A 26,258-nucleotide genomic window follows, 5' to 3' on the forward strand; every position below is an offset into this window, starting at 1 on the left:
TCTCTCTCTCTCTCTCTCTCTCTCTCTCTCTTTGTATGCAGTGCTGTATGTTAATAACCCTGGACTTGTGAGAGCCTGCAGATGATTAAACAGGCAATTTGCAAGGCTGTCGATGTGGGAATCACTTCCATACTAACTACAGTGGACACAGCCTGTGCTATTTTGCATATCGACTGAGTGAGGATAGTGAGCTTGTGTAGTGGAGGTGATTGGGAATCACGTTCTTGTGATAAGTAGCCCTGCTTGCGACTTCAATGCACAAACGTAGCCCTGGTACCACAAGGATGTCCTCTTGGTATCGCGGTCTGGGTCATCCATGTGAGAAGTTCCTGGCTCAAACCCTGCTGGTTACAGTAGCATAGAGTTGACAGGCCGTTATTTGACGGTCTATAAAAAAAACTAAAATAATGTATTGGGCCTACCACCTTTAGAGGACTTCATAAATAACATTATTCTTTCATCATTGAATTTAATTAAACTATTCCCCTGGTATAGGGACCATAGAATTATTGAACTATTTTTATGGGTCCTGCCACCTTCAGAGAACTTTAAATAACATTATTATTTAATTGTTGAACTGAATTATAGTAATTAACTATTTAATTGAACATAGCTTGAGTAAAAGCTACTATACTTAAAATGTCAGTACAATATTGTTACAATAGATGCTGGAGGCGTCCTCCATTATGAATTTTCAACTGTGAACCATTTTAAGATGACAGTTAGCTATTAGTGTCGTTCCCAGACATCCAAATATGTTGTGCGCAATCGCCTGGGAACTAGCTTAGTTAGCTATCTCCATTTACATTAGCCATACAAGCAGGCTGGATGACTTCAGTTCCAGGCAATTGTTACAGTACGAGATAGTTCATTCCAACTAGATGACAGCCAATGGCCTAGGCATAGATCAGCGGAGGCTAGTCGAGGTACAAATCGGAGGACGGGCTTATCGTAATGCATGGAATGGAATCAGTGTTTGATACCATTCCCCATTTATTACAATGAGCCCTAATTTAGAGTTTAAATTAGACAAAGCAGTGTTGCCAAGGCAAGCGTTATTATTTGGTTGATTTCAGTAATAAAATGTAACAAATTCTAACATATTTAGGCTATACAACAGAATCAGTGCCACTTTGCCGATACAGTATGGTAGGTCTTGGCTATGTCAGAACCAGAGTGCTGATTGACGGGGATAGGATCTAGTCTCTACTGACATCTAGTGGATAAAATACCTCAGTACACTCCTCCACGCATGACGATAATGATTCCCAAATAGAGGATAAAAAACACCCAGAGCCAGGTGCATCCGAAGGCAATACACGAGGAGAGGCTGGTGGAGGTAGAAACCGGAGGACGGGTTCATCGTAATGCATGAAACGAAATGAGAAATTATACCATTCCTCATTCTATTCCATGCATTACAATGAGCCCGTCCGATTTCTGCCTCCACCCGCCTCCACTGCTACACTGCAGGGATGTTGTGGTAAAACTAAAAACAGGTGGGTAAACCCTGAACACCTTGGTTTGAATAGGTGGGTAACCCTAATGCAAATAACATTAACCGAGCAGAAAAGGTGGGTAAAGCCTATTCACCAAAGTAAAAAGGTGTGTTAAATGAGTTTAATTATTATTTACCCCTACACTTCATAATAATGCAATCAACATAGAATTGGTGAATAATTACTGAGAATCTGTCACTCCATCCTCATCCCCTCAATTGGTTGTCCACTGAATCGAATCCCTGAAATGGTGGAACTGTCTCAAATATGGGACCATTATGCAACAAGTATGCCTTTTTATAACAGGTGGGGGGTTTGAACCCCGGGGTCTCGGGTGATCGCAAACGACCCCCGTCACATTTCGACTAAACGGACAAGAGCTGAAAGACCAGCAGATGGCGCTTGGAAATGCCTTTTTAAGAGTTTGACCTATCTTTCTCTGGCAATGACAGTTTCCTGCTAGGAAACTGAGAAGGGGGCTGAACCGGTGGGTTGAACCGTGGAGCTGTGTGTTAGGTGCGTTGTCCTGTAGGGTAGAACCGAACGCACTCCCAAAGCAGGATGTGCTAAACGGATTAGGGCTACGTTGGAAACTGGTCGAAAGACGGACGGACGCCATGCAGTGTACGGGACTGGTACACTGAGTTCAAGGATTTACGGATGTCGCAGACGTAAACGGGTGAGCTATATCGCAGTGTCTGTTCATTGGAGAAGGACGAGCGAAAGTTAGATTTGATAGTGGTTTATTTGCGACTGTTGACGAACTCGTAGCTAAATGGCAACTGTACTGAGAAGGTTTGTCAGGTCGACCACCCATAGCGCTGTTCTATCAGTCTGAACTATGATTCAATCAATCAGAACCTGCGCTTACCCGCTCTCCGGTGTCGACGTTTATAGAGGAAACATTGTAACATGTTTACCAACCCGTGTGGGTTACATTGTGGCTTATTGCCAAATATGAAATGATTTATGTCTGTGTGACAGTTGATGTTTATTTTGAAACTTATTTACAGAGTGGAAATGAGTAGAGAGGCCAATAGCGGGGCGCAAGGACCGGGGTCCAGAAAGCCAAGTTCAACGGGACCAACCGCAGCCAGGGAAAATGGACCGGGTAGTCCGACCAGCCCGAACGGCAAGGCGAACCCGATCTATTCCCCCCTTGTGGAGGAAGAGCCACAATCAGCCGTCACCGACGCCACTCAAATGTGGATTAAATTTGCCAAGACGTTCATGATTATTTTCCCCATTTATGTGTTGGGATATTTCGAGTTCAGCTTCAGTTGGGTGCTGATAGGGCTTGCCGTATTCTTCTGGTGGAGGAAAAACCAAGGAGGTAAAAACACGAGACTCAACCGTGCCCTAGCCTTCCTGGAACACGAAGAAAAAACTGTCAGACAAAGTTTGCCGACTTCTGAGTTGCCACCATGGGTAAGTTATATTGTGCCCTCACCTGCAACATAATAAACTCATTTCTCGTTACTTTGTCACAGTGATAAACAGTGACGAAAGTTGCAATGGTGGAATAGGGTTAAAGGTTATGTCAGTTTGTAAACAAGGATTTTTCAACCGTAACACAGAAGGTACATCTATATACATAGACAGATATACACTCACCTAACATTTTATTAGGAACACCTGTACACCATCTCATGGTGGAGGTGGTGTAATGGTGTGGGGAATGTTTTCTTGGCACACTTTGGGCCCATTAATACCAATCAATCATTGCTTGAGTGCCACAGCCTATTTGAGTATTGTTGCTGACCATGTGCATCCCTTCATGGCCACAATTTACCCTTCTTCTAATGGCTACTTCCAGCATGATAATGCACCATGTCACAAAGCAAAAGTTATCTCAAACTGGTTTCATGAAAATGACAATGAGTTCAGTGTTCTTCAGTGGCCTTCCCAGTCACCGGATCTGAATCCAATAGAACACCTTTGGGATGTGGTAGAAGGAGAGATTCACAGCTTGAAAGTGCACCTGAAAAATCTGCAGGAATTGCCTGATGCAATCATGTCATCATGGAGCAGAATCTCAAAGGAATGTTTCCAACATCTTGTGGAATCAATGCCACGAAGAATTGAGGCTGTTTTGAGAGCAAAGGGAGGCCCTACCCAGTATTAGTATAGTGTTCCTAATAAAGTGTTCAGTGAGTGTATACATTACTTCAATCTAACTGAGCCTCTCCCAAGCTTGCTTAGGTCAGTCAGGTAAATAATAGAAACACACTGAAGTCTTCCACCTCTTCTCTAAATTCCCCCTGTTGACATCACACTGTCTGGTCAAGGTCCAGGTCAGTGTTCACCAGTAGGGTCATACATTGCTCATCCATACTGAACCAGGGGAGGCTGGTGGAGACAGAAACTGGAGGACGAAACTGGAGGACGGCCTCATTGTCATGCATGTTTGATACCATTCCTCTTTCCGTTCATTACAATGAGTCCGTCCTCCGATTTCTGCCTCCACCAGCCTCCCCTGTACTGAAGCTACTGCTTAAAGATATGGAATGACTTCAATGAGTGTCTACTGTAGATGCTAATTTCAAATAAACATCATTAGAGAATCATTAAAAGCCTGCTACATGCTTTATAGATCAATGAAGTCATCCATGGCCGTCACAAGCGACTGACTGACAGGACAAGACTTCAAGGAGAAGTTAAACAGCTCTAGTCGAAAAGAAATCGACCATACAGTCACCACTTAAGCCAGAATTGTATGTAATGAATATGTGGCAAATATCCTGTAGCATCTAGCTCTGTAGAGTGCATCAGAGTTCTGTGGCAGGGTCAAAACCTTTAGTCAGAGTCAGTAGGTAGGTGATCGTATTATTGTCCATGTTTGTTCACTGGGGACAATGGTGTTATATTCAGCCTGGAGCTGTTGACATTGTTGGGGTAAAGACCTGAGATGGCCGTGAATATCCCTGTGTTACCCGATACTCACCTCACACCTTTATTTTGATGCCAAGCACAGAACAATGCAACATTTCATGGAAAACAATTCACTGATCATGTGAATGGTACAAATAGCAAATAGAAAGGTCACTCACTCACCCGTATACCTTTTGAAGACTTCACACCGACTTGACTTCAAAGTCTTTGAAGACTTGACTTCACATGACTTGACTTCAAAGTCTTTGAATACTTGACTTCACAAGTTACATGCCTTAGTCCGTGGCCTTTTGGATGAAGGCTGTTGATTATTCAAACATCCAAATAAATCTGTGTGGGGTCTTAATACAGTCTTTACCGTAATACTGTACCCGGCCTTTCAGACATGCGGGTCGAGGTTGTTGTTTTGTGTCTAGATGGCGGCCCGTCGCCCTCTTTTCAATTTTCACATTCTATTTCTGTCCCCTGGTCTGGACATGGCCAGTCTGGTAGTCCAGCCCAGAGGCAGAGGCTTCCCCCCCTGTCAAGATAAGGAGGGAGGCAGTGGAGGCTACAGCTCTATATCAGGGGAGGCTGGTTGAGGTAGAAATCGGAGGATGGGGTCATTGTAATGCGTGGGATGGAATTGGTACAAATAGGTAGCCTCTAGTCAGAGTCAGCACACCATGAGGAATCAGTTTTTTTTCTTCCTCGTTTTGAATAATTAGCATCTTATCTGTCCTTGCTTTAATGTTTGCAAATCAGTTGAAGACTGAAGCAGTGGAGAGTGCAGCTCTAGGCCTACATATCACAAGTTGGCTGGCTAGCATACCTGGCTGGCTAGCATACCTGGCTGGCTAGCATACCTGGCTGGCTAGCGTATTGTATGTCTGGTTAGCATACCTGGCATACTGTACCTGGCTGGCTAGCATACTGTATACAGGATACAATGTAATGAAATGCTTTAGGGTAAGCAACTCCTCAACAACGCAACAGTCAAACAATATCAATATCAATTTGTGTACTATCATAATAATAACAGAAGGAGGAAACAATAATAATAGCAAAAATAATGGCAATAGCATACAGTGTAAAATGTCACAGCACTCACAATGAGTAAGGACATGTCTGGCTAGCTTACCTGGATTGTTAGCATACCTGGCATTCTCTCTTGGGAGCCATTACATTTACTTAAGCCGTAGGCAGGAATGAAGTGGTTAAAAAACAGATGGGTAAACCCTTAACACCATAGATTGAATAGGTGGGTAAACCCAAATGCAAATAATGACCTAGCAGAACAGGTGGGTTAACCTTGTTTACCTTGGTAACCTTGGTAGTGTCTAGTCAGAGAGCACAGGGCGGGGAAAAAAAAAGGATTCCTTTCATAAAGCCTTTATTTAAATTGCATATCGTATCTTGATAGAAAATGATTAAAAACAGCCATCAACTATTCAGCCCACAGAGATTACACTAGATCTCCACTGTGCATCATTGCAATGAATGGAATGAGGAATGGTATCAAACACACGTGATACCATTCCTTATTCCCTTCCATCATAACAATGAGTCCATCCTCCGATTTCTACCTCCACCAGCCGCGCCGGCTCTGAAGGTCTTTCTGAGGATGATGATAGGTCCATTGGCTGTCCATCAGGGGAGGCTGGTAGAGGTAGACATCGGAGGACCGGCTCATCATGCTGCTAGAAGATAGGAGGACGCCCGAGGATACGATTGGCTGGCTTGCAGGAGGATACGACTAAAGACTTCCTGGCTGGCAGCCAACCATAGAGCTTCCTGCTCTCTATCGGAGAGGGTAGTGCTCAACACATTAGTGCTGTGAGGATGTCCTGTCATCAGCAGTGATAGATAGGGCCATACCCTGTCCACGAGGCTGTGTTGTTCACAGGGGTTCACACTCTTTGAGTGTGTTGCAGATTAGACATGTAGATAGCCAATAGAAATGGAATGGAAGGAGCTGACACAACTGACTCTATTATCCCTGACACAAGAACAGTCTCTGTTCCATCCACCTCACCTGGTTCTATTTGAGCATTCATTTCTTGTTCCCGCACCCTCTTAAAGACGCTCCTGGCTTAGCCTATCGTAGATGAGGACAACACACGGCGTGACCTGATATGCTAGGAGTTCTGATGGGAATACAGTAAGGTCGGTGGGAACTTGGCCTATATCTTTGCCTCCGCTGCGTCCGGGTATTTTTAGGCCGTATAATAGCTACCTATACACTAGATTTGGCAGGTGTTGACATTTTACTCGAAGCCGGGGCAAGTCGCTACAGGTAACCCTTGTGGCACAATGGGCTTGATACTCTGTACAAGCAACTTGGTTGTTGTCAAAAACTAACATCCACGTCGAACATCAAGATTACAGTAGTAAGCACTCCCTGTGTGAGGTGACAGTGGTCCATGGAACAATTGGAACTCTCTTTCTCTCGATAAGAAAAAAAAAAAATGCAATTCAGGGATTGTTCAGGAGCCGTAGCCTCTCCGAGACTCGCTCTCTCAGCAAATATGCGTGGAATGAGGCGAGATAGGCAGTCAGGACCTTAACTCAACCTCAACAATGTCTAATGGAACGGGCTGTTGTTGCTGTTACACACACGCACGCACGCTCACACACACACACACACACACACGCACACACACTCAATGCGTTTTCATACCCCTACATATTCCTGGTAATCTGAGCAGATGGCACAGAAAGCATTAGGAGAAGCTTTGAAACAAAAATATGATCAGTACATATCGTATTAAATATTATGCTGATATTATTATGTAATAGAGTATATATGAAGTTCACATCATGTCATCTTTTCAGCAGCTGCGTGAGGCAGGCAGCAATTTTAGAATCATGATGTATAACACCCAAAAGCAATTTGGACCATGCTTTTGTGTTTGTTGATGTGTGTGGTTGTATGGGCAGGGCAGTGTTAAGGGGTCTGCTTCCCTGAAAGCTTTGTATCTTAAGAAGTACTTAATTTTTCCTGGCAACCCGGCCGCAAATCTGCGTACAAGAACGAAATTCGTTGAATGAAGAACTTTGCTGTCCTTGGAGAGGCTAGGAGTGGGCCTGGATTTTTCCAAAGAGATAAAAGTATTACTTTCGCTACGAGGCATTCGTGAAACTGACCCCAGGTTAGCCTAGGTCGGCCCAGTTCAGAGCTAGCCTGCTGTTGCCGGGGCCCGGGAGCTTTAGTCCTGGGCTTGAGCGACCACAGAACAGCATCACTGAGGAGGAACTGGGTCAAACTTGTCGAAGAGAGGAGAAAACAAAAGCTGTGAAAGTTCACTCCGCACTCTGAAATATAGGCCACTGTCAGCTCGGTGTACTTGAGTGGTTTTGTTTGGAGATTAAGTTGATACATACAGTACAGTATGTAGGGTGTTTGGAAAAGAACCGTGTACAGCTAACGCTAGGAGAGTTGGAGAGTTTGCATCACTTAGAAATACCTAAAGGATGACTGTGAATAGCTTCCTCTCTCTGCCACCCCTCCCTCTCTCTCCCTTCCCCCTCTATCTCTCTCTGCTTCTCCTCACCCTCTTTCTCACCCCTGCTTTTCTCTTTCTCTCTCTCTCTCTTTCTCCTCCCCCTCTTTCTGTCTCTGTCTCTGTCTCTCTCTCTTCCCCCCACACATCTCTCTCCCACTCCACTTCTGCTGTTGTGTGTGTGTGTGATGTGGCAAAGGGTAGGGAGGGGTGTGGCCTCTTCCTGTGAAGTGCCAAAGGGTGGGGCAGGCAGGCAGTCCAGTGGAGAATGGAAACAATGTGTGTTGAAAACTGAACAGAGCCTTGTGCTTCTCTACTCTGCCCCTCTCTCTCTCTCTCACTCTCTCACACTTTCTCTCTCTCTCTCGCTCTCTCAGCTCTGCCTGGGCCTGGTCTGAAAAGACTTGGATGAATATTACCCAGATTTGTAGCAGCTCAACCTTTCCTTCATCGAGGCGCAGTGGGTTTACACCGTCTTGCTTATACCTATCCAATCCATTCAGATCTCTTTGTGTATCTATGTGTGTGTGTAGAGCCTAGTAGGGGTTGTGTGTAGGGATAGTTTGTGGACAGGGGCCAGGTCACGTCTTTAACAGACATGACCCTGTTAGACATGCATGTGTCATGACATTGTGACTTCCGACACACACACACACACACACACACACACACACAGAGCCAGCCTTGTCTCATGAGTCTGTTGATTTAGTGATGAGTCTGTTAGTGAGTAGGAACGAAAGACGTTTAGGGGTTGTCATCACAGTGCTGACTAGTGCTGACTGGGTGTAAAGACACACACACACTCGCACGTTGACGTCTGCTTTGGTCACCACAGTGTGACAGTGGAGGTCGATTTGGCCTCCAGCATGGGAAGTTGTTGTTTACTGAGAGGTGATTTAGTGAGAGAAACTAAATAGTCTAGTTCGTGCCTCGATTATAAACAAGACCTCTCCCTGGGTAGTCCAGATACAGCTGGTCCAGCAGTACTGTATGTAGAGCAAGGGAGGCTGGTGGAGGTAGAAATTCGGAGGCCGGGCTCATTGTACATGCATGGGGCGGAATGAGGAATGGTATCAAACACACACTTGTTTGATACCGTTCCTCATTCCGTTCCGTGCATTACAATGAGCCCGTCCTCCGATTTCTACCTCCGCCAGCCTCCCCCGTTGCAGAGTCTGTTTCTGCTGACAGTGCCCTCATGGCAGAAGATCATACACATGTAACTGTACCACAAAAGCCTGTGTGAAGGACTGCCTGTGACCTGATACCTCCCCACAATGGTGCACTCTCCGTTCCCATGGTGATTATGTATCTCTGCCTACACACACACACACACACACACACACACACACACAACCATACACACACTACCCTAAAGGCCTAAATATAGGTGGACCAGGAACAACTGTCTTGTGGTGTAGTGTGTGTCTTCTTCTCCTACACCATTCATATACGACTACTACTGTAGCTTCCACAGTAGAGGAAACTGCTGAATGGGCAGAAAAGAGGTCAAATGTCTTCCTCCATTCACTGTGTCTGTGTGTGCACCTGTGTGTCTGTGTGTGCACCTGTGTGTCTGTGTGTGCACCTGTGTGTCTGTGTGTGCACCTGTGTGTCTGTCTGTGTGCCTACCTGCTACCTTGGTTCTGCGGTGCAGTAAACTGCTGAATAAGCACCTTCTGATCTGACTGGAGTTGGAACTCTCCCGTCTGACCTGGTTGACTGATGTGGACTTGGAGAGACAACGGTCGAGCAAACAGAGAGAAGATAAGGTTGTGAGGTGGTGCCAGCTGAGGTTGTGTCGTGTCACTGGGCCACAGGATTAAACCAATGACACAGCAAAAAGTCGGCTCTTGAAGATCGAGATTGAGATTAAATCCATGACTTGTATTGTCAACATGTCAATTGGGACGTGTGTGTGTGTGTGTGTGTGTGTGAGAGAGAGAGAGAGAGAGATGGGGGGTAGGGATGAAGGAGGCGGTGACCCCTACCCAGCTGCCCTAGCCTGGATTTCCCAACAGCTGTTCCACACACACACACACACACACACACACACACACACACACACACACACACACACACACACACACACACACACACACACACTGCAGCTATACAGTGTCTCCACCTTCCTGCTGCAGCCATAGTATAGGCCTTCTGCTGTGGTTTATATTTACGTGTAATAATAATGTAATACCAGGATGAGCCCTGAGTGTTTTAGGACACTTCCAACCTACATGCATACTAACTGAGATGAATGTGCTTTTACTGTACATATCCCACCACTACTGTACAGTAAAGGAGGAGAGGCATATTGGTTACTGCACTGACACACACACACACACACACACACACACCATTTTCAAATCATTTGATCTAGGCCTCTCCATTGTGCAATTTAACTTGTATTTTCTCGCTCTCACACACACACACACACACACCATTTCCAAATCATTTGATCCAGGCTTCTCTATTGTGCCGTGTTGACTTGTGTTTTTCATAGCCACAAAGGCAGGGGCAGACACACACACACACACAGGCACACGTACACCATTGCAGCTGGTTGATGATGGAAACCCTGTCTCTTCCACAAGTCTGTTTTGTGCTCAGACCAGGAAATAGCTTGACAATGAGTCAGAGTCTGGCTTTCCTCCTGACCTTCAATAATTACACTCAACCTTTTGTGTGTGTGTGTGTGTGTGTGTGTGTGTGTGTGTGTGTGTGTGTGTGTGTGTGTGTGTGTGTGTGTGTGTGTGTGTGTGTGTGTGTGTGTGTGTGTGTGTGTTTCTACAGACCCTAAAAGGAGAGAACAGTGTCCTAACTTGCCATTATTGTGTGTGTGTGTGTCCTTGCTGCGTAACCAATGAGAAGGGAACTCCTGTGGCATGAATGTGCTTCCTTTTTCCTTCCTTGCAGCGAAAACAAACTAGCTCATCTGAATGTAGACTAGATGCTGACTCATAGAAATAGACCAATAACACACCCACCAAGAAATGTCGATTGTCATCTTCATTCTGCTCCCTCTATATGTCCTGACTCATGCCTAGCTACAATATGTGGTTTTGTTACTTGTAGATATTAAGTCATTCTCAACGGGGTGGCTAATATTGAAATAGGAGCCCTATGCAGGGTATCCATATTTGCCGGGGGGGGACGACTCATATGTGTAAACGAGCCTTTGTGTATACGAGCAAGTTTGTAGGTGCGAGTACGAGTGTGCGACTGGGAGAACGCGTGTGCTTGTGTGTGCGTGTGTGTGTGTGAGCACGAGGGTGTGCGTGTGTGTGTGTGTGTGAGCTGTAAGCCGTAAGCCAGCCTGCCTGCCTGCTGCAGCAGCCCTGTCTGGGGGTTATGTAACAGACAAGTGCGTATCTGTCACAGTCAGACTCTCACAGCAATCTCAGCCCTGCTCCCAGCCTGTCAGGCTCAGACACCAGCCCCATCTCTGAACGCTCACAATAAAACACTCTCCTCCTAGCTTACTGTACTGTTGATTCTCCTAGCTAAGCTTTAGACCCTCATCATCATCATCATCATTATTGTCCTCCTCCTCCTCCTCCGCTCCCCAAGGCAAACACTTACCATGATAAGAATTCTATTGTATGTTGTGGCTCTTGTTAAGAGAAATGAGAGACAGGGGGAGAGAGCTGAGAAGGCAGAATTTTTGCTCTGCTCTAGTATTCTGGTTTTGTGTGTGTGTGTGTGTGGGCTACCAGGGACGGGGAGCTGTGGTATTGTTTGGGCCTTTTGAGTACAGTGTCTTGATTGTCTTCAGCTGTCGCAGAGAGCCTACAATGAACTGTCAATAGAACGACACCCTTGATAACAAAAGTGATGTGCTGCATCTCCTCCACCCACACACACACACACACACACACACACAGCATCAGACTCCCCGTGCTAATATTGACTGATCCATGTTTATTTGTCTTCATTCCAGGTTCATTTTCCAGACGTGGAGAGAGTGGAATGGCTGAACAAGGTAATGAACAAAAAGCCTTACTACATCCTATACAAGCCTATAGCCTTAGCTACCAACTTCACTAGCTTCATCCAATACAAACCTGTAGCATTGGCTACCAACTTCACTAGCTTCATCCAATACAAACCTGTAGCATTGGCTACCAACTTCACTAGCTTCATCCTATACAAACCTGTAGCATTGGCTACCAACTTCACTAGCTTCATCCAATACAAACCTGTAGCATTGGCTACCAACTTCACTAGCTTCATCCAATACAAACCTGTAGCATTGGCTACCAACTTCACTAGCTTCATCCAATACAAACCTGTAGCATTGGCTACCAACTTCACTAGCTTCATCCAATACAAACTGTAGCATTGGCTACCAACTTCACTAGCTTCATCCTATACAAACCTGTAGCATTGGCTACCAACTTCACTAGCTTCATCCAATACAAACCTGTAACATTGGCTACTAACTTCACTAGCTATATTAGCCAATAGCATTAGCTTCCAACTTCACTAACTATATCCTACACTACAGCAACTTCTCTAGCTATGTCCTACACTATAGCATTAGCTACCAACTTCTCTAGCTACGTCCTACACTATAGCATCAGCTACCAACTTCTCTAGCTATGTCCTACACTATAGCATCAGCTACCAACTTCTCTAGCTACGTCCTACACTATAGCATCAGCTACCAACTTCTCTAGCTACGTCCTACACTATAGCATCAGCTACCAACTTCTCTAGCTATGTCCTACATCGTCCCCTGCCTGTATCCTCCGCCAACTCCTTCCCCTGCGCTCCCCCTGTTCTACATTAGCTAGTGTTCCAGTACCCTCCACTGTCCTCTAGTGTGGCTAGCTACCTGCCTCTTCCCCTGTGCCTGCCTCTGTTCTACATTAGCCAGTGTTCCATACAGTACTGAACAGCGCAGAGGCAGGCCTTGATATAAATAGTCTGATATCTGGAGCTCCTTGCCTAGCTAGCCTGCTCCGGCTCCAGCTCCAGCTCCAGCTCCAGCTCCCGTCTCCCCGGGGACCCAGGATCAGGCTTAGTTTCATAGTCTGGACTCTGGAACTCTGTGTGCCTAATGTAGCTAGCAGGGGAGCCTCCGGCTCCAGCTCCCATCTCCCCGGGGACCCAGGATCAGGCTTAGTTTCATAGTCTGGGCTCTGGAACTCTGTGTGCCTACCTAGCAAGGGAGGCTGGTGGAGGCAGACATCGGAGGACAGGGCTCATTGTAATGCATGGAATGGAATGACGTGTGTTTGATACCATTCGTCATTCCATTCCATTCCGTTCTATTGTTCTCATGCTCACAATGAGGCGTTCATTAATCAGAGAAGGGCCACGCCCAAACTCAGTAGATGTTGCCAGAAAGAATTCCTCCCTGACCTGTTTAGTACTATACAGTACAGTTATACCCTCAAGTTGTTTTTTGCCAATATCCCTTCGAAACTACATCCTGGCCTGTCTAACCTCGTATCTTCCTCTCCTCCTCTTCCTCTCCTCCCCTTCCTCTCCTTCTCTCCCCCGTAGACGGTGAAGCAGATGTGGCCGTACATCGGTCAGTTTGTTGACAAGCTGTTCCGTGAGACCATCGAGCCGGCCGTGAAGGGGGCCAATTCCCACCTCAGCTCCTTCAGCTTCACCAAGATCGACTTGGGGGACAAGGTGGGACAGGGGGGGCTGTATTGAGCTGTGCATTCATTGTGTGTGTGTGTGTGTGTGTGTTACTGTTTGTCATACTGATCTCTCCCTCTCTCTCCCTCCCTCTACAGCCCCTGAGGGTGAATGGGGTTAAAGTGTACACTGAGAATGTGGACAAGCGACAGATAATCATGGACCTGCAGATCAGGTGAGTAGATGGTGTGGTAGATGTTCATAAGCCATGTGGTCCTACCGTCTACCTCACAGTTCGAAGAAAATGTTTGTTTATTTTGGTTTTCACATGATCATATCGCCATGACAGTGTTTTTGTGTATCTTTTCAGTTTTGTTGGGAATACGGAGATCGATGTCGACATCAAGAAATACTACTGCAGAGCTGGTATTAAAAGTATCCAGGTATGGTTGTGTTTCTGACACATTGTATGCAGTAGGACTCGCATGCTACACCGATGTCAGTTATTGTTAATCTGCTGAAAAAAACAAACAAAGGTCCATTGGCTGTCCATCAGGGGAGGCTGGTGGAGGTAGACATCGGAGGACCGGCTCATTGTAATGCATGGAAACGGAATAAGGAATGGTATCAAACATGTATGTTCCTCCCTAGGAATATGCACCTGGCAACTGTGTACATGGTGTGTTGTCACATGCTAGATAACGCTGGAAGGTGATTGGCTGAGGTTCAATGCAGCCCATGGCCTTATTTGCTCTTCAGAGAGGAGAGAACACAACATTAGTTTGAAAATGTCGTCTCAAATTAGAACCGTCAATCACTGTGAGAATGTAAATAAAGGACTTATTCAATCTTTCCACTGCGGTCATTTTAATGGACGCACGCGCACACACACACACACACACACACACACACACACACCATTTTATTGGATTAATCTCTGTGTTTAATTACTTTGAGTTTGAGACCAAATATGGAGCTGTAGCCAGAGAGTCTGCATATCTGTGGTTAGAGTCACTTAGTAGGAACCACGTAGGAGGATGGGAACACTGGACCTAATGGGAGCACTGGGACATTTATAACTCAAGCCAGGACTTGAACTGGAAAACTCAAATGTTTTTAACTTTCGATTTTACAATGAATTGTCTCTCTGAGAGAAAATATGTAAAAAAAATAAAATAATTAAAAAAAGTCATTTCAATGAAGTGCATGGACATTTCTGTCATAAGAGGATGATGTTTGAAAGCAAAAAAAACCGGAAAGACTGTTACATAAATGTGAGGATTAGATACGTCAAAAGTATCCTGTTACCACAGTTCCATAAACCATAAGGCAGACATGCTTTTTTTTTTTTTTTTTTAATCCTTTATTTATTCAGGGATGTCCCTTTGAGAGATGTCCCTCTTTTTCAAGGGTGCCCTGTTTACAAAATATATACACATCATTACTTGCATCATTTACATCAAGATTTAAAAAAAAGAAAATGGTGTATGTCTTACATGCTCCACTTGTCAACAGTCTGCAGCCTTCTGTAGCCTACTGTAATGGGCCTTAATGGGACGCTGGAACGTCTCCTCCGGAACAAAGCCTTTTCACTTTGTATTTCACAATACTGTACTTGTCTTGCTAATAGAAAATTAAAAGACAATTCGATGAAGAAGTACGTTGTTATTGACAATTCTGTGACAAGAAAATAAAACGTTTCAGGAAGAGGATCACAACGTCATCTCTGGGCTATTCAGCCGATGAATGAATCAGTCCTAAGTGTCTCATACCGCTGTTTCATAAACAATCAGACAGAAATATTCTAGGATGTGTTTATGTTGTGTATGTCTGCTGTCATGATGTCATGATCTGCTTGCGAGAAGAAGTCTCTGATTGGCCGTCTGTGTTTCCTTCAGCTTCATGGAGTCCTGAGGGTTGTCATGGAGCCCTTGCTCGGAGACATGCCGTTGATCGGAGCACTGTCCGTCTTCTTCCTGAAGAAGCCTGTGAGTACTCCTGTCTTCCTTCCTTCATTCCTCTTCTCCTGTCAGGCTAGAACGAGTGATGATGCTGTTCAAGGGTGTGCTCTGGACACTAGCTCCATGTGACGCATAGTATCCACAAGGTTTGAATTCTACATCCACTCTTCGGGAGGGGGGCCCCAACTAATACTCTTGAGGGGGGCCCAACATAGATCATTTTGATTGGGGGAATCACATTGGGGGGGCGGGACATTTCAATTCTTGACATTTCAATTCTTATGGGTGGATCTTTATTTGTTATGAGCCCAACTGCAATTGGAACCGTGGATAGTTGTGAAGGGACGGTGTGTGTGTGTGAGCTTCCATCTCCTTCTTCCCAGCCCAGCCAAGCCAGTCCTCCTAGATTCCTCTTTTGTGGCGTTGTTTAGACAGGGGTTTAAAATAGCTTCGCTGTTTTCCTCTAAGATGTGCTCTTATCTCTTCTGTCTCTGGGTGGAGATGGCAAATTATCTGTGTGTGTGTCCGTGCGCGCGTGCATGTGTGCCTGCCTGTGTGTGCGTGTTTTGTTATGCTGCTCATCCTCCTCCCTGTCTCTCTATTGATTTCCCCCAGTGACAGACTACACCCATCCCCATGTGTATTAATACTCCTGAAAGACCTGAGGTCAATCAGCCAGACACACAATCCATACTCTCTCATACAACACTCTCCCTATGCGTCATCCTCGTACTCTCCCTGAGACAGCTTTATGCCTGAGTGAAATGTCTTGGACAGCTTTATGCCCGAGTCAAATGGATTCACTCCGTATTGGTGTTTTAAACAACTGTGCAGGTGAGTCATCCCTGGCAGTAAAGCTAGGTCATGTTTACGGTCACCGTCATGTTACAAACACAGTCCTGCCTGTCGTGGTTACTCACATAGCATACATAAGGAAAAGGTGTGTGTCTGTGTGTGTCTGCGTGCATGTATCTCTGTGTCTGTGTGTGTATGTGCGCGCGCCTGTGTGTGTTTCGAGAGCCGTGTAGTCAGGATAAAAGGCATAACCACACAACTCTTTGAAGCTGCCTTCAGAGGCCATGCAGTCATCTGAGTGAACCACCGCTGCCGCCATTTGTTTGAACCACCGTCATTAAGATAACTATCTTGATATCTCTTCATCTCCACACAGCAGTCTATGATGTTGTTGTTGTTGTTGTTGTTGTTGTTGTAGTTTTTAACTCAGGATAATTATGATATTGGATTTACTGGTACTAGGCTGTTGTCGTGAGTGTGTTTGGAAAGCCAGGGGTAACTAGTTGCTGTTAAAGTACGACTAGTCTGTCATCCATGTTACAAGGGCTATGCTCCTGTGCAGTGCAGCAAGCTTAGGTGTGTGTGTGTGTGTGTGTGTGTGTGTGTGTGTGTGTGTGCGTGTGTGCGTGCGCCTCCCTGGTCCTAGCATAAATACATTTTTCTTATGATGACTGATGGATAGATGATTCACTTACTTAGTCAAATGTATTTGTTGTAAGTCGCTTTGGATAAAGGCGTCTGCTAAATGCCATAAATGTAAAAATGTAAATGTGTGCGTCTACCACAGTAACTTCAGTTGGTTAAAACCCCTGTGTGTTGGCACGTGCAAAAGGCTACTCTTCCCAGCTCTCAGGACTTCCTGCCAAGTGTCTTGAGTTTCCTTTATAACAGGATTTATAGGCTAGATTATAATAATTAATAATAATAAAACTCCTCGTGGTGATCTTGTTTGCTAGCCCAGCACGTTGTCTCCCTCAGGCCTCTCTTCACTTCCTGTCAGGAAACCGGAAACAGGAGGTATGTTATAGTCAGGGGAGGCTGGTGGAGGTCGAAATCGGAGGACGGGCTCATTGTTTGACACCATTTCTCATTCCGTTCCATGCATTACAATGAGCCCGTCCTCCGATTTCTACCTCTACTAGCCTCTCTTGGTTATAGTACGGTACAGCAGGATTGTAGGAACGGTGCTCTAGTCTCTGAATGTGGTGTTTCCACAGAGTGTGTGTGTGTCTGTAGAGGCTGGCTTTAGAGGAGGCTGGTGATGTGGCCTGTTCTGTTCTGAGCACTAAGTGGTTTAGAGGAAGTCCACGCCCACACCGAGCGGCACTGCCTTGCCAGATAAAAACCAGTGGCAGGCAGGCGGGTGGGTGAGGGCGTGGGTGGGGGGGGGTGGTGGATGGGAGGATAGGGAGGTTGGCATTTCTTGTAATGCGGTTGCAGCGTGCGTGCCAGTCTCTGCCAGTTATGCACACACACACACAGGCACACACACACACACACACACACACACACACAGGCGCAAGCACACACACACACACACACACACACACACACAACCACATCAATACTGTGTCTAAAGACGGGAAACTCACCAACGCCCAGATAAACACTGGGAGCATCAGCTGATCATTACCAGGGAAGAAACACACACACACACACACACACACACACACACACACACACACACACTCTCTCTCTCTCTCTCTCTCTCTCTCTCTCTCTGCATATCATGCATATTGTGTTAGGCATCACATCAGGCGTGACGTGTGAATGGCTCTCTGTCCTCTCCCTCTCTGGTTGCGTTCCGATCATTCCAGCATGCCACTGGTTGACGACATGTCAGGCCTGATTGACTTGGGAATAGGATGGGATGAACCAGTGGGAGTTGAGCTGCCACCAGTCAGAACACCAGCGTTCTGGACAGGAATGTGTTATGCTGAAGAGATGATGAAAATAGAAATGAAAATTGGTTGTGTGTCTCTCTGTGTGTGTGTGTGTGTGTGTGTGTGTGTGTGTGTGTGTGTGTGTGTGTGTGTGTGTGTGTGTGTGTGTGTGTGTGTGTGTGTGTGTGTGTGTGTGTGTGTGTGTGTGTGTGTGTGTGTGTGTGTGTGTGTGTGTCTCTCTGTATGTGCCTGTATCTGTGTCTCTGTGTGTGTGTGTGTGTGTGTCTCTCTGTGTGTATTGTGTGAATCTCTGTATCTGTGTGTGTGTGTGTCTGTGTGAATCTGTGTGTGTGTGTATCTGTGTGAATCTGTGTGTGTGTCTCTGTCTGTGTGTGTGTCTGTGTGTATCTGTGTGTGTGTGTGTGTGAGCACGCGCGTGCGTGCGTCCTGTTTACTTGGGAGCAGTCATTAGAGTTGTTTACGGTGGTAGAGACTGGCTCTGTGTGGCAGCAGACACATACCACATACGCCTTCATACCAGTAAATATCCTCTTCACTCAGGAAAGTGTGTGTGTAGCATTTAGTCTTGTACTGTATACACACACACACACACACACACACACACACACACACACACACACAGCTCTAGCCAGCACACCTTGACCCTCTGAGCTGCTTAATAACCTTCGAAGCATTCTTATGCCTGACAGCTTACATGAGAGCAAAATCAGAAACATAATCCACATTCATACACACACACACACACACACACACGTAAGCACACACACACGTAAGCACACACACACACAAACAGGTCGCACACACAAACAGGTCGCCCACACACACACACACACACACACACACACACACACACACACACACACACACACACTGCACCACCACCACAACCTCGCTCTCACTGTTTGATCTCTGACCTCGGGCACATGGTGATGGTGATGATGATGACATCATTATCTCCTCATGTTTGCTTCACTTATTTTGTAACCATGACAACTGGCAAGATAATAACACTCCTTCTATGGTCAAAAGAAAAGTGTTTCTGCAATTTGGATTTCTTAAAAAACAGTCTGGTGATATCCCAGTGAGCATTGTGGTCATGTACAATAGGTTACCATGTGATGGGTCATACTAAAGCAATGAACCAACAATAAGTGGACCGTCATTGTTTTTGTCAAAGATGGCCGACCAGTTGAGTTAGGAGCTATTGGAGGAAGACTGTGAGGCCAAGATTGTAGCAGAGAGGGTGGACTATGTATTCTTATCACGAGAGGCTGCTGGAGGAAGAACCCGAAGGACAAACTCATTGTGATGCCTGATTGATAGTTGAGAGAGTTTATCCAGATGCCTTGTCGATCCCACAAACAAACGCCAACCGACTGTGGGTTTACAGTGAAGAGTGAAGTGATAGTTTAGTCATTAGTACATTGTTACAGTAGTACATTTAGGATTTATTTTTGACTAACTAAATCATTCAATAGCATTGAAGTTGGCCATTGTGCTTCTCACATAATTATAAACTATAATTATAAACTTCCTCATAGCCTTGCCGTTTTCACAGTTCATGGGCAACCAATTTGGTTGCATAAACCACATCATTAGAATGTTCGGGAGTGCCATGCGTTGTCAAGTGGGTAATTAAGGTATTGTGTTATAACAGTGTATTCACAGGGAGCACCCAAATATTCCACATACTCCAACCTACACACTCCATGTTAGGGAGCAGCAGTGAAGTGTGTGTGTGTGACTCAGTGGGTAGGACTCTTGACTTGGCACGGCTACTTGTACAGACATGGTTGTGTCAGTGTTTCACCCCTCGTCACACCGGCCTGACTAACCCAGTGACATAGCTCACCAGGCCCCACGCGTACACACACACACACACAGACACACACACACACACATACACCAGCCTGACCCAGTGGCATAGCTCGCCAAGCCACACACACACACACACACATACACACACACATATACACACACACAAACACACACACACACCAGCCTGACCCAGTGGCATAGCTTGCCAGGCCACACACACACACACACACACACACATATATACACACACACACACATATATACACACACACACACACACACACACCAGCCTACTTAACCCAGTGACATAGCTCGCCAGGTCGCACATACCCCCTCCCCCCCAGCCTGACTAAACCGGTGGCAAAGCTCACCCGGCCACGAGTCTGCGTTCCCATAGAAACCGTCACTACACCGCATTCCCGGGCGAGTTTGATTCCCTAATGTATGATAGCAGGGCTTGTGGCTATAGGAGGCTAGCCTCCCTCATTCCTCAGCCTCTCCTATGCTACGCTACGCTACGTTAGCCTCTGTGGGCCGTGCGGTATTGTGGCGATGCAGGGCACCGCACCCAGGAAGGACTGGGTGCGGTGGCGTTGTTAGTTTGTTGTCTGATACTCTGATACCACGCTTGTTGCAGCAGAGGGGACAGGCGGGACTGTCGTCCGACATTTTCTAAACACTTTACGGAACGAATAGATAGCATCGCTGATGCTGTGTGTGGAGTTTGGCCGCTTGTACTGTGAAACCTTGTCAACGTGTGTGTGTGTGTGTGTGTGTGTGCGTGTGTGCGTGCTCCTGTCCGCGGGTGTCACTGCTTGTGTGTGTGTGCGTGTGGGCGTGTGTCTGTGTGAATAAAGGAAAATCCATGTACTGTATATCTGTATAATGTATCTGTCTTTTTGACAGTGTTCTCTAATTGCTTTTCTGTTGTACATCTAGACAGTCTATTAAAGTAAATGTCACATCATTTGTGTCGACGTCGTAGTGATTTTTTTTCCGGCAGTCTTTGAAGATAACGTTATTAAATTGGATAACGTTCAGCTATTCTGAATTCTCGTCTCGCTTAGTAAATGTCAGTTAAGTTAAAAAATGAAATCAGAAGTAATATCTCTCTATCTCTGTGTGTGGGTGTGTGTGGGTGTGTGCGCGTGTGTGCGAGCGTGTGTTTCTCTTTCCCTCTCTCTCTCTCTCTCTCTCTCTCTCTCTCTCTCTCCCAGGAGGAGAGTCTTTCAGACTGTACTGAATATTGATGTCCTTAATGACACCGAACGTCATCAATATCGATTGGTTCATTTTTCTCAGTCAGATTTCTGGGAAGGCTTGAGCTTTTCAAAGGTCATAGCCTGACTAACAATAACAACAACAACAACAACAATTGATATTATATATTTATATGAAATGTTTTCGGTCTTCATTAGTACTGATAATCTCATTGCATTAGAATGATCATCTCATGCTGTGAGAATAATTAGATTAATTATAATTGTAAAGCTGTTTTGATTCACCTCAGCAGTCAAACCATTCAGTGCTTCGAGGACAAGGAAGCAGGGCAGGGGAGGAGACACGGCTAGGAGACTAGGAGACACATCTAGGAGACTAGGAGACACAGCTACAGTAGCAGACTAAATGCATTCCCTGTCTTTCCTGAATGAGCTAGTCTTGTTGATTACCAGTGCATTGATGCAGGTCGATCATGAGGAGAGGAGAGGAGAGGAGAGGAGAGGAGAGGAGAGGAGAGGAGAGGAGAGTTCGCCTTCTAGATGAACTGACTTGAGAAATGAAATCAGAGGAGCAGTTTTGGGATTCACCAAAGAAACGAAACTACTTTCATGCCTTCTAGTTATGGGTTTCTATACAATCCTACGTCCTCCGGAGGTGTGTGTTTCATCTGAGACGACTTGGTAAATGCCTGCAGGTCGATGCTAACGCTAGACTAAGCTACGAAGAGGAGCTGGGTTTTGGGGTTGGGGCTTCCTCAATGAAATGACTCATGATGTGCTGTCTTGTCATAGGTGTTTCAAATCCGTCTGTGTTTAATTTGTCTAAATTTGTGTTCTTTTGTTTCCAGTTGCTGGACATAAACTGGACGGGCCTCACCAACATGCTGGACATCCCAGGTTTGAAGTAAGTGACCCCACAGTGCACCGCCAGGGGGAGGCCGGTGGAGGTAGAAATCGGAGGACGGGGCTGATTGTAACGCACGAAACGGAATGAGGGAGGGTATCACACACACAGCGTGCATTACAATGAGGCCCGTCCTCCGATTTCGACCTCCACCAGCCTCCATTTTGACAACACCACAACGCCGTCGACCTCGCCTGCTCGTGTCGAGATCACATGGGCTCTGAGTGATGTCACACCTGCCACGCCCCTCCCTCTCAACTGCCAACTATGACTCAGAGGGTTGTGGTGTGGGAAGCAGGGATTGGCCATGCCCACTCAATAGGTGTGGTGAGGGTATTAGCATTTCCATTGGTCTATTTAGAGGTTACATTTAATGGGCATATACATGATGTATGTACTCAAGGCCTATCCTAGTTGTCACTCAAAACACGGTCATAAGAAGAAATAAAACAGTGTTTTGGAAATATCACTGTTAGCCGTAAACGCCTTAGAAAAGCCAGTTGGGTTTCATGGATAATCGCGACGTGACATTTCACAGCTCTCTACTGGGGAACGGAAGTGTGTTTTCCCATGGGTTTTCCAATCGTCTTTTAACTGTGATGCAGGTGATTGGCGGTCATGTCTGCTAACTATTTTGATAATGACACCCCCGACACTCATGAAAAGAGTGTATCGAAACATAAAAATAACAACGGTGAACGTCGAAACTCCACTTCCGTGGAAACTCCACTTCCGTACCGCAGTAGAGGGGCTTGGCGTCAGATTTCCGGGATTTGAACACTTCAGGCGAGAGTGCCTGTTGTGTCAGTGAATGGCTGATGAGGTGGAGGGGGTTGTTGACTCAGCGATGGTGGACGGTTGCTATGCCTGCCGGCCTGCCTGTGTTGACGACAGCGCTGTGGCCCCTAGCCATGACAACCTTACGCTAACATGAGGGAGTATGGTGATGATGATGATGATGATGATGGTGGTGGTGATGAAGGCCTTGGAGAACCAGGTGACAGCCTGGGGGAGGTGAGGGGGGTCAACACTGCAAGTGTGTGTGTGTGTGTGTGTGTGTGTGTGTATTTGTATCCGCGTCTCTGTGTTCGCGCACGTGCTTGTGTGTGTGTGTGTGTGTGTGTGTGTGTTAATGGCTCCAAGCTATGTGTGGGTCATGACGCCATGGGAACTATAAATGGCTTCCCGACCCCGGCCTCCCCCTTCACCTCCCCCTCACCACCATGAGATCACAGAACCATGCGGTCATGCATTAAGAGCTCTGAGGCCTGTGTGAATGTGTGTGTGCGTCCACGCTACTTGAGGACACATACTGTACTTTAGCACACACACACACACACAGTATTGTAGCAGAGCAGCATTCAAACTCAACACACTTGGGTCTTCTCATTTGAGTTTCATTTCCCAGTCAAACGTCTCTGTGGTTGCTAGCATGCTTTCTCCAAAAGTAGAACCAAATTCAAAACTAATAGAAACCAAGATGACAGCATTTTTGTTCAAACCAAAGCAACCGATGTTATGACAAACAAAGGTTCCTTTTGTCAGGGGGGGTATTTTAACCCTGGTGCTACTACGGTTACCACAGATGTTTTAAAGGGAAGTGACCAACCAGCCACAAAGGACTGTAGCGTGTAACGGAACAAAATGCTTGAGGCAGAGCAGCTCCACAACATCAATCAACAACACAATACAGTATAATAAGTAGAAAAAGAAAACATAAATATAAGCACTCAAAGTAATGACAGTGAATAACAGTAATACAGTCAAATAAAACTATACACAATTATTTTAGCAGCAGTAGGTAGTAAGTGTAGTAAAGTGTGTGGTGTGTAGTATAGTGTGTGTGTATGGTGTGTAGTGTGTATTGCAGTGTGCCGTGTGTAGAGTGTAGTACGGTGTGTAGTGTGTTGTATGGTAGTAGTAATTCCTCCATGTTTCCATAGCACCCTGACCTACGCTATAAATAGTAGTCTAACCCTAACCCCCCTAACCCCTAAACCCCCCTGAACATGTATTATACTGAGCTAAGCCCATGGAATCCCCCCCGGAGCGCTTCTGCTGGGTATTACTGCACATTAATGCTCAGATTAGACCAGGGATTATAACACCAGAGTGTTTCTGTAAGTGTGTGGTATTTATAGAATATGATTATATACTAACGTGGTGACATGTGACGAGGTGGGATACACACACACACACACACACACACACACACACACACACAAAAACATGCTGGTGCACGCGCACACACACACACACACACACACACACACACGCACGCTGAGGTTACCCCATCCTCTACAGGTGTGTTGACTGGATGGGATCTGTTCTAAGATGCTGTGGTGAATGTTGGGCCCATTCCAATATAGTTTTATCTCACAATATGTTTCATGACTGGCTAAAATCAGACCTTAAATGATGCAGTCCGATGTTTGTGTTTGTGTTTCACCCTTTTGCATACGGTTTTGTATGAATGCAAAAGTGGCCTCAGTATGGCACTGTGACACAACAAACAAGTGACCTTAATATATGGCGATATGACAGTGAATCAGATTATAAGACCTAATATATGGTGCGATATTTGCTTGTTGTTCTGGTGCCTGGGCTGAACAGGTGTCTGTTGTGATGTTTACTGAGCAACGTCTGCATCCTGGACGTTTGTCTGTGTTCACAGCAGTGAAATGTCACTTTCCTTGTTTTACAGGTTTGCAAGAAACACACCCGTTGTTTTTGTGTGTGTGTGTGTGTGTGTGTGTGTGTGTGTGTGTGTGTGCCAACCTGAAACCTGCCCTCACCCCACCCCACCCTGCTCTGTGTAGTGAGCAGTGGTGTGTGTGTGTGTGTGTGTGTGTGTGTGTGTGGTTCATATTTTCCTCTGGTGTGATTTCCATTTCACACCCAAACAGTAGAAACCTGTCATGGTCTGGATTCACTTGATTTTCCTCCAGGAATGTAGCCCAAGTTGTGGACGGTTAGCTGCCCCTCCTCCTTACACACTGAAGCTTGTAGCCCATCTTACACACACACACACACACACACACACACAAACACACCATGACTGAGAATGAAAGTCACCCCAAGTAAATGCACCCTTACCACTAACTGCCGTTGCACCGCCATTGTAATTTAGGCCTACAGTACATAGTTTAGTGGAGCAGAAATGAACAAGTTCCAACTGCAGTTATACAGCATCTCCCCCAGAAATGGCCTCTCCTCTCCACATGTCTGGGATTCACTCTTCTCTTCTCTTCTCTTCTCTTCTCTTCTCTTCTCTTCTCTTCTCTTCTCTTCTCTTCTCTCCTCCCAGCAGCACCAGTAACAACCTCCTTTTATAGACATGATGGGAGAGAATGTGGTGTGTGTGTGTATCTGTCTTCCTGTGTGTGTGGCTAGTGTCTGTGTGGTTGTGTGTCTTTCTTTGTGTGTGTGGCTAGTGTATGTGCGTGTGTGGCTTCTTGTGTGTGTGTCTTTGTGTGTGTGTCTTCTTGTGGGTTTGTATTTTTGTGTGTGTGTGTGTGGATAGTGTGTGTGTGGATAGTGTGTGTGTTAACCTCAGTGGGTTTCAGAGGATTGGATGGGGGAGGTTTGGCACCATTAAAAACAACTCTGAGGGATTGACACAGAAACACACACCCACTAGGGGAGGGGAGGTCTCAGTGTGGTGCTCTGCTGCCCTCTAGTGGACATTAGATAAAACACATTAAATACACTGAACATTAACTGGAGTTTGATTGGTAGATGCTAAATGGGACCCTTGGGATGACCCACACACACACACACACACACACACACACAGGGCTTATGTATGAATTGATATACACATATCCCTTTCCTGTAAGGATTAGTCATGGAGCTGTAGACCTTGGGTTTAAGATGCAGGATAACGCATGTGGTTCGTAAATAGACTATATGGAAATGGAGGAGAGGGAGGGAGAGAGTATGTGTGGGTGTGTCTGGGTGTGTGTGTGTGTGTGTGTGTGTGTGTGTGTGTGTGTGTGTGTGTGTGTGTGTGTGTGTGTGTGTGTGTGTGTGTGTGTGTGTGTGTATGCGTGTGTGCGTGTCTATATTCATGAATGTGTGAGTATACACATGTGCCTTGGCAGACAGACAGTGCCAGCTGTCTAAGTTACCACGGGTAACACAGCATGGCTCACAGCTGAGGCCTGGGTCTCTAGAGATCACACTGTG

At 45.9% G+C, this 26,258-nt stretch overlaps 1 protein-coding gene across 2 annotated transcripts in view; it reads left to right on the top strand.

Annotated features, from left to right (window-relative positions):
- The first annotated feature begins 2,017 nt into the window (after positions 1-2,017).
- esyt2a (extended synaptotagmin-like protein 2a) overlaps positions 2,018-26,258 on the top strand; it is a 36,609-nt gene continuing 12,368 nt past the window's right edge. For both annotated transcript variants that reach the window (XM_083693907.1, XM_083693908.1), the window contains exons 1-8: positions 2,018-2,178; positions 2,513-2,927; positions 11,814-11,855; positions 13,385-13,519; positions 13,627-13,703; positions 13,839-13,911; positions 15,367-15,456; positions 22,015-22,070. In XM_083693907.1, the coding sequence (XP_083550033.1) occupies positions 2,520-2,927; positions 11,814-11,855; positions 13,385-13,519; positions 13,627-13,703; positions 13,839-13,911; positions 15,367-15,456; positions 22,015-22,070 (881 nt within the window). In that variant the 5' untranslated portion in view covers positions 2,018-2,178; positions 2,513-2,519. The remainder of the gene's footprint in view (positions 2,179-2,512; positions 2,928-11,813; positions 11,856-13,384; positions 13,520-13,626; positions 13,704-13,838; positions 13,912-15,366; positions 15,457-22,014; positions 22,071-26,258) is intronic.

Source organism: Argentina silus, assembly GCF_951799395.1.
Source record: "Argentina silus genome assembly, chromosome: 22".
NCBI classification, from domain to species: domain Eukaryota; kingdom Metazoa; phylum Chordata; class Actinopteri; order Argentiniformes; family Argentinidae; genus Argentina; species Argentina silus.